This window comes from Pecten maximus, chromosome 11 (assembly GCF_902652985.1).
Source record: "Pecten maximus chromosome 11, xPecMax1.1, whole genome shotgun sequence".
In the NCBI taxonomy this organism is placed as follows: Eukaryota; Metazoa; Mollusca; class Bivalvia; order Pectinida; family Pectinidae; genus Pecten; species Pecten maximus.
The window spans coordinates 29,378,307-29,388,618 of NC_047025.1; the positions used below are offsets into that span (position 1 = coordinate 29,378,307).

Here is a 10,312-nt window from a genome sequence, read left to right on the forward strand (position 1 = left end):
ATGAAATATTGTAAAATATTAATATTCTATATGTATCAGTTATTATCCTTCAAATCAAAAGTTACACTATTGCTAATGTTATACCTGCGACTCTGTGTGGAAAAGATACTTGTTGGAAAAGTCAATTACTCTATATTACTATTTGTAGACAAAGTAAATCATTCTGTATTACCATTTGTGGACATATAATTCTGTATTACCATTTGTGGACATATAATTCTGTATTACCAATTGTGGACATATAATTCTGTATTACCGATTGTGGACATATAATTCTGTATTACCAATTGTGGACATAGTCAATAATTCTGTATCACTATTTGTCTATAATTCTGTATCACTATTTGTAGACAAAGTTAATAATTCTGTATTACCATTTATGTATTATACATCTTTTATAAAGTCATATACATTGTAATATCATTTTGATCATTTAAAGAAAACAATTATATACCATATAAATGATAATCAAATGCACATAAAGGAAAATAAAATCATAATAAAAATGGAAAAATAACTTTTCATACATAAAAGTAGTTATGTTTAGCACTGCTTAAAATCTTGCTATATAAAATAAAGTCCATCAGCTATCAACAAATCATATACAAAATAGTTGTATGGAGTTTTAAAATACTTGATCTAGTGGTACAACTTCCATCATTTTTACAACAGATTTTGATAGAAGAACCTTCAACAATGGCACAGGTAACAGTGCTACCATATCTCTACCACCAAAATGGGCTACACAAATATCTATTTAAATAAATCCGAGAGGTGATTGAGACTAACAATGGTTATTTCCAATAGGGGATGGTCTCATCTGTAGGGAAAAGCAGAATAAGTATAATGTGATAGAATGCACTCTTTAACGTATATTTGTAAGAAAACTATAACAAAAACAACAAGCTAGGACAACAAAGTATATTAAAAACTATCATATTGACTGTTTCCTGTTACTGATGTACTTCTGGAAAATAATGCATCTAAAACCAGTGTAAAAGTTAGGAAAACAATAATAATAGCACTAGTTTATAGAAACCTAACAATGCTGGACAATCTAACAATGCTGGACAATCTAACAATGCTGGAACAGAAATCTGTGAGTCAAATACTGCAGACAGATGGAGGAAAAATCCTGGATGTAGATAATTACAGACTGGGACTAAGATGACGGATAAAACGTAAAGGTAAAAATGACAATATCCTGAAATATAACGGCTTTCCTTATTCACTCTATACAGGCTAATTGATATTACATCTTCCCGCCTTTTTCTCCAAGCATTTTTAACACCTCCTCATAAACTTCAACAGTTCCCTGGTAGCCATTATCAGGAATGTTCTGTAGAAATTTTAAATAGTCATCAGGTAGTTGTAGCTCCCTGGCCCCTCGTAGGATCACATCCTTATAGTGTGGTGATGGCCGACTGTCGAACGCAGGATCACCAGTCTTATCCAGTTTATAAGTACGGCAGATGAGCTCCTGACCTTCAGAGGATACGACCTTCACATCAAACCCTTTGTAGATACCTTCTTGTCTGAAAACATTAAACATTAAAATCAAAGTGAGAGAGGGCTCTCATAAATATATGAATATCTATAATTTTATATATTGGTCTTAAAGTTGTCTTCCTTTGTCATTTGTGTTACTATGTTATATTTAATTTTATATATTATGTATATATATCTTTGTAAAATTGTTTCTATATTTTCTCCAAACTTTTATAAATTGTACCTTTTTACTTAAGCCAATGACAATCCAAATCAAAATTGTTGCAGTCTATGTGCATCATTAATTCTAGCCCTAAAAACTTCTGAAAACATCAAGTGCTATAGACACTAGGATATGTCCAATTACTCCATGACTGTGTAACAGATTCTTTGACATACACCTAGACTGTGTAACAGATTCTTTGACATACACCTAGACTGTGTAACAGATTCTTTGACATACGCCTAGACTGTGTAACATATTCTTTGACATACACCTTGACTGTGTAACAGATTCTTTGACATACACCTAGACTGTGTAACAGATTCTTTGACATACACCTAGACTGTGTAACAGATTCTTTGACATACACCTAGACTATGTAACAGATTATTTGACATACACCTAGATTGTGTAACAGATTATTTGACTTACACCTAGACTATGTAACAGATTCTTTGACATACACCTAGACTGTGTAACAGATTCTTTGACATACACCTAGACTGTGTAACAGATTCTTTAACATACACCTAGACTGTGTAACAGATTCTTTGACATACACCTACACCTATGTGTAACAGATTCTTTGACATACACCTAGATTGTGTAACAGATTCTTTGACATACACCTAGACTGTGTAAACAGATTCTTTGACATACGCCTAGACTGTGTAACAGATTCTTTGACATACGCCTATACTGTGTAACAGATTCTTTGACATACGCCTAGACTGTGTAACAGATTCTTTGACATACGCCTAGACTGTGTAACAGATTCTTTGACATACGCCTAGACTGTGTAACAGATTCTTTGACATACGCCTAGACTATGTAACAGATTATTTGACATACACCTAGATTGTGTAACAGATTATTTGACTTACACCTAGACTATGTAACAGATTCTTTGACATACACCTAGACTGTGTAACAGATTCTTTGACATACGCCTAGACTGTGTAACAGATTCTTTGACATACGCCTAGACTGTGTAACAGATTCTTTGACATACGCCTAGACTGTGTAACAGATTCTTTGACATACGCCTAGACTGTGTAACAGATTCTTTGACATACGCCTAGACTGTGTAACAGATTCTTTGACATACGCCTAGACTGTGTAACAGATTCTTTGACATACACCTAGACTGTGTAACAGATTCTTTGACATACGCCTAGACTGTGTAACAGATTCTTTGACATACGCCTAGACTGTGTAACAGATTCTTTGACATACGCCTAGACTGTGTAACAGATTCTTTGACATACGCCTAGACTGTGTAAAAGATTCTTTGACATACGCCTAGACTGTGTAACAGATTCTTTGACATACGCCTAGACTGTGTAACAGATTCTTTGACATACGCCTAGACTGTGTAACAGATTCTTTGACATACGCCTAGACTGTGTAACAGATTCTTTGAGATACGCCTAGACTGTGTAACAGATTCTTTGACATACGCCTAGACTGTGTAACAGATTCATTGACATACGCCTAGACTGTGTAACAGATTCTTTGACATACGCCTAGACTGTGTAACTGATTCTTTGACATACGCCTAGACTGTGTAACAGATTCTTTGACATACGCCTATACTGTGTAACAGATTCTCTGACATACGCCTAGACTGTGTAACAGATTCTTTGACATACACCTAGACTGTGTAACAGATTCTTTGACATACACCTAGACTGTATTACAGATTCTTTGACATACACCTAGACTGTGTAACAGATTCTTTGACATACACCTAGACTATGTAACAGATTCTTTGACATACACCTAGACTGTGTAACAGATTCTTTGACATACATCTAGACTGTGTAACAGATTCTTTGACATACACCTAGACTGTGTAACAGATTCTTTGACATACATCTAGACTGTGTGATGATTTTTTACATTCCTGTCCTTATGTTGATTAGACCTATCCGGAAAATCCTAGGTTCTCTTTTGTTCATAGTTGTTGCTAATTTGCTTTGCAATATTGTACTTTTTTTTACCATTGTTAAATGTAAATGTCTTTATTAGATTTTTCCAGGTGAAAGATAAGTTTTTATAGTATGTGATACACTGTACCTGTCCTTCCACACTGACCTCGAACCAGCAGGAGTCCAGGGTTTTTATCATAAACAGTAAGACAATTTTGCCCTAGATAGTTACAGAGATTTGGTATAAATTGTTACCTAGCCTTCAACAGCCCTGTTATTTCTTTTTATAAATGTTTAAGGGGTTCATGAAAATCATAGAGATTTCTTGTCCATAATTGGTTTATTTTAAAAGTCGACCTTTAACCTTGACCAATGATCACTAAAATAAAACCAGGTGTTGCATTTTGTAATGCTATGGGTGAATTAGCCTGAATGTACTGATAGGAGCAATTATCTGCACCTAGCAGAATTATCTCCCCTAGTAGTATATTGAAGCAGATATAGATAGCCAGAAATACTTGGACTATAGGTGAATTTAAACTAAATCTGTCCAGGATTCATGAAAAGGTAAAATGACTGGCTCTCCAACAATAATACTGTGTATTAATACCTATTTTGGTATACACATAAACTTGTAATAATCTGAAAGCGGCGCCATATAAGATTTTTGATAAAAAATTGACAGAAACGTCCAGAATAATTTCATAACTGAATTTCAAAAGATTAGCACAATGATGGTGCATGACCCACACTACTTCCATGTATAGCACTATCAATGTATCATAATTTAGCTTACTGGTTAAGAAAAAAAGTGGTAGGTATCATAAGACAACCGCTGAAATGCAGTAACAGGTATATGTATATCTTACCTATCCAGATTAGGAAGATCTTTAACATCCAGTTCCCACACAGCACCCCATACATTAGCCCCAGACTTCTCCACTATGGTAGCAACACTCCCATGCCATCGACTGCGTTTAGGATCCTGAATGGCCTCAAACGCTAATTTATAATCCTTAAAAAATAAAAATAGCAAACAAATACATTTTACAATACAGGATTTCCGTGTAAGGTTATATGAGGTTAAAGGATTAAACTGACAATTACAAGAAGCGTCGGAGTTATTTCATTCTGGGTCATAGGTACATGTCGAGCCACTGTGATGTCATTTCATTTTAAAGTATTCTCTTGTTACAATGTCTTTATATTCCTATGTTCCAATCAAAATCTTTTCTTCAGATTTATTTCTATACTGTCTGAGGTCACTCGATGATAACACATTAACCACACTATTTGTACATATAAATGTATTTATACATGACTTCGGACATGACAAACTTGTCTGATTATCCTAATGATCAGAAACCATACCACACTGAAGTCTTCAGTTGCTGCATTTGGTTAGTATTTAAAGAAAAAATGTTAAGGAGTAGAGGCTGATATTTTTTCTATAAATACAAACCAGACTTAGACATATAAGTGTATAGAACATTTCAAAATGACGATAGAGACAAAAATAAATTAAAAAAATATCTTACATGAATAAATGAATATACACTTGTGTCTGTATCTGGTTCAGTAATTCCAGAAAAAAACTATTAGGAGTAGGGCTAATATTTTTTTCTATAAATATTTTCTTTATTTATTTTTGTCTCTTTCATTTTTTATGAAATGTTGCAGCTATATGTATCCAGTATTTGATACCTGTAGGTTTGCAATTGACTGAAACACAGCAGTTGGATTTCGTAGTAACAGACGTTCCTTCAGCAGGTTGCTCCCATAGGAGAAGTACATAAAAGTGGGTCGACTCATCCTCGCTTAGTTTTGGTTCCTATAATTGAAAGCATGCAATCAGAGACAATTCACAATGGATGACAGACCCATATTAACAGTAGCACAGTGTGGAACAATATGCGCCAATCAAATGCCAAGGAGAAATGCATTCTTGTATTAAAAGCAATACCCCCCCATCTCTCTCTTCTCTGTGTGGGTGTGAGGGCGTGTCTGTGTGTGAGGGTGTGTGTATGGGTGTGAAAATGGTTGTATGTATGTTTGTTTGGCTAATAGGTACAAGCACATCACCATCTATCTGCTTTCTTACTGCTTTATTAATTTGTATATTTATCTACTTATTTATTTATGTATGTACTTACTATTTGTATTTACTTAGTATTCACTTATTTTACTTACTCATGCTTATTCTCCTCTTGTTTTTCATTTTATCTCTTTCCTGCATTGAAAAGCTTTATAATGGTAATGAAAGTCTATGAGGATGCTAATATTCACTATCAAAATGTACCTTCTATTTAATTGAGAATGTGTGAGTGTGAAAGATGTTTATATGTCATTTATGTTTACCATGCTTAATTTTGAAAAATAAAACAAATACAAAAAAAAAAAAATATTGAAATTGATTTTCTAATAAAAAAATCGCATTATAAAGTTTATCATTACAAGTTGCAAAGATATTTAGTTAAGAGATTCCAGAGGGATCTTGGTGCCCACAATTGAGTTATCTTTATCAATCCTGTGAAAGACTGACTAACGTTCTATAAAGTTAACAAGAGGCCCATGGGGCCTGTATCGCTCACCTGGTTGGATTAGACCAAATGTCGAAATAATGTTCATATTTAATTTGTTTTATTTGTAAAACTCTAACAATGCTATATATGGTTATAGTGTGGGAATCCGAACTGCTTTAAAGATTAATGAAGTCCAGACTCTCTAAGGTCTGAAAGACCTCAAGAATTGTTTATAGAACAGGCATTCATCACTTTATGACTAGTAGTGATTTAAAGGAATTACCTTTATTTCACCTATTGGGCCCCGCCCCTTTGGCCATTCGGGGGTCAGAGTCACCATTTATGCAAAATATGTTCCCCTGTTTCTGACCAAATTGGGTTCAAATCCATTCATAACTTGATGACTAGTAGCGATTCAAAGGAATTACCTCTATTTCCCGCACTGGGCCCCGCCCTTTTGGCCCCTTTAGGGTCAGAGCCACCATTTATGCAAAATCTCTTCCCCTTCCCCCAAGGATGTTTCTGACCAAATTGGGTTCAAATCCATTCATAACTTTATGACTAGTAGCAATTTAAAGGAATTACCTCTATTTCCCCTATTGGGCCCCACCCCTTTGGCCCCTCCGGGGTCAGAGCCACCATTTATGCAAAATCTGTTCCCCTTCCCCAAGGATGTTTCTGACCAAATTTGGTTCAAATCCATTCATAACTTTATGACTAGTAGCGATTCAAAGGAATTACCTCTATTTCCCCCACTGGGCCATGCCCTTTTGGCCCCTTTAGGGTCAGAGTCACCATTTATGCAAAATCTGTTCCCCTTCCCCCAAGGATGTTTCGGACCAAACTGGGTTCAAATCCATTCATAACTTTATGACAAGTAGCGATTTAAAGGAATTACTTCTATTTCCCCTATTGGGCCCCGCCCCTTTGGCCTCTAGGGGGTCAGAATCACCATTTATGCAAAATCTGTTCCCCTTCCCCCAAGGATGTTTCTGACCAAATTGGGTTCAAATCCATTCATAACTTTATGACTAGTAGAGATTTAGAGGAATTACATCTATTTTCCATATTTGGCCCTGCCCCTTTGGCCTCTCGGGGGTCAGAATCACCATTTATGCAAAATCTGTTCCCCTTCCCCCAAGGGTGTTTCTGACCAAATTTGGTTCAAATCCATTCATAACTTTATGACTAGTAGTGATTTAAAGGAATTACCTTTATTTCCCCTATTGGGCCCCGCCCCTTTGGTCCCTTTGGGGTCAGAGCCACCATTTATGCAAAATCTGTTCCCCTTCCCCCAAGGATGTTTCTGACCAAATTGGGTTCAAATCCATTCATAACTTTATGACTAGTAGAGACTTACAGGAATTACCTCTATTTCTCATATTTGGCCCCGCCCCTTTGGCCCCTCGGGGGTCAGAATCACCATTTATGCAAAATCTGTTCCTATTCTGCCAAGGATGTTTCTAGCCAAATTTGGTCAAAATTCAATAAGAACTTTATGACTAGTAGCGATTTGAAGCAAATGTTGACGAACGGACGGACGACGGACGGACGCCGCGCCATGGCATAAGCTCACCGGACCTTCGGCCCAGGTGAGCTAAAAACAGATATAAGAAGAACAAATAAGACATAAATATATATATCAATAACAAATTTCCGCTGTAAAAATCAAAGATGGCCACCTTTTGGCAATTTTGTTTTAAATTTGAATGGGTATATGAGTTTTGAGATATATCCGTCCATGCAGTACTTCTCGAGAAATTATGTTTGATAATAAACTTTCATTGTTACAATCTTAGATGGCCATTTGTTGGCCATTTTGTTTTATCTAATTAGTCCCAACATCTGAAAAGAGCACAACTAGGAACCATTAGAAATCTACATATGAAGTTTGAGAAAGATCCTCTTCTTGAAAAATACCAATAACAAACTTTCAGTGTCAAAATCTGAGATGCTGCCTGTCAGCCATTTCGTTTTCTTTTTTTTTATCAGTCAAAAAATCAAAAGGGCACAACCAGGGACCAAGAGGAACCTACATATGAAATTTGAGAAAGATCCACTTCTTTCAGTGTCAAAATCCAATTTGGCCACCTGTCAGCCATTTAGTTTTTGCTTTTTTTATCAGTCCAAAAATCAAATGGGCACATCCAGGGACCAAGAGGAACATACATATGAAATTTGAGAAAGTTTCAGAACTTCTAGAGAAATAATGATTACAAATTTTCATTATCGAAATCTAGGACAGAGTTTATGTCCGACGAGCAGATAACACCATAATTATATTAATGCTTCTGTCAAATTTTGACAGACGTATCAAAATATTACCTTATTTATCCTGTTATCTGACCCCATTAGGTTAAACACATAAATTTGACAGAGCTAAATATATAAATTATTAGGGCAACTATAACTGTACAAGTATATCTTTATTTTTTAACACATCATATTTATAAATCCCAGTATTATTCCAAAAGTTATTGTCGCAAAAATACTTCTCTAAACATGAATAGTGTGCTGTAGTATCATTCATGTGGCTAGTTATGTCATTGCAGGTAACTAGGCCAATATAACAGTACTCGGACTATCTCGCGTCATATATTCAAGTATTTTCCAAATTTGACTAAGATTAATTATACAAGGTCGGTCCCTATATCATCATGACCTACATCAAATATGATCAAGAAGGTTGCTGTGTCCGTACTGTAATCATGTCGTAAGAGAAAAACGAAAGTAAGATGTGCCGTTAAACCGGACTAATCCTTCTTTCTATTTCCTGCTTAGAATTCGCTTAACGATCACAGAAACGCTTGAAAATCAACTCATTTTGTAAGCGCATTACGCACCTAGATTCCATTATTTGCCATCTTTTCCTCCTCGTGGTTTTGTCTTGTTCAAAGTACTTGTCGATATGTATCTGATGTATTACCTCAACGGAAAGGGAGACAGGGTCTACACATTGAAGGTAGCTATTTTATGATCAGGTTTTATTAAAAACATTTGTATTAGTGATACGGCAGTGATACTGTAGACGATCAGATTACGACAGAGTATGCGGACTTCCAGTGGTCATGGTGGTGTAATAATGGACCTGCAATCAGCTTTACCTTCTCACTATCAAGTAATTATAAGATGGAATTAAAATTTTACCAAGCAGAGCAGAAATAATTCATTATATATATCTACAGGTAAACTATATATCAAAGAAAAGTTGTTGCTTTAAGTTGATACTAATTTTGATGTTTGTATTTATATTACAGAGAGAGGATCCTGAAGGGAACCCTACTTTCTCTGCCCACCCAGCTAGATTTTCCCCAGATGATAAGTACTCTAGACATCGGGTGACAATCAAGAAGAGGTTTGGAATTCTTCCAACACAACAGCCAAAGCAGGTGTATTGATGGGGCAGCAGTGAGATATTTGGCAGAACAATATAAGTTTCAAAGTCCATTGTACATTATCACTAAAAGTACCAACCATCTGTGTCTCAACATTCGGAAGTGCTGCAGTTTTTCAAACAACCAGTTCCATTTCTATGTGATGTGTTTGGATAACAGATCGAACATGATTATAAAGTAAAAACTCATTGTTGTGACATTTTCAGCTGAATGTGACTTTATTCTAATGGATGGACAAACAATTTCATAAAGAAAATGATGGGACTCAAGATTTTTCATCTTGTCTATAGAGAGAGCGAGTGTGAAAGGAAAATGTATTTTACTGTAAATAAAGAGTAAAAAAGATATATTCTTCTGTTGAAATTCTGGGGGGAAATTGTCCTGGCATTTATTTTGATTGTTACAGTACGTAAGGGGTGTAGATCAAGTCACAACCAATCATTTTGTCTGAATATTAATACATTGTTTTATAGAAACATTTTCACAATCCGCAATATACATTAGACTTTGATGTAATTTTTACTATAGATGGTTAACACTTCGTTAATTATTTCTTTGAAATTGGTTGGTTTAATGAATAGTAAGTAATTTGCTCCATTGCATGTACATGTATTACTGTAGGCGGTTTAGTTAAGTTTTGAATAATAAATAATGGATAAGTCCATTTCATCTTCCTTTTATTTGCATTCTGTTGAGTAATCATAATTCATTAAAAAAGGTTTTGTTGTGAATGTGCATCCAACACTGACTTCC

The 10,312-nt window shown here is 35.2% G+C and overlaps 1 protein-coding gene across 1 annotated transcript; it reads right to left on the bottom strand.

Moving 5' to 3' along the window:
* Positions 1-6: 6 nt before the first annotated feature.
* On the bottom strand, positions 7-8,943 carry LOC117337406 (gamma-glutamylcyclotransferase-like). Its single transcript, XM_033898380.1, has 4 exons — positions 8,831-8,943; positions 5,347-5,473; positions 4,512-4,657; positions 7-1,535 (listed from the first exon to the last, which is right to left on the bottom strand). The coding sequence occupies exons 2-4, from the start codon at positions 5,452-5,454 to the stop codon at positions 1,253-1,255; spliced, it is 537 nt and encodes a 178-aa protein (XP_033754271.1). The 5' UTR covers positions 5,455-5,473; positions 8,831-8,943; the 3' UTR covers positions 7-1,252.
* Positions 8,944-10,312: the final 1,369 nt, after the last annotated feature.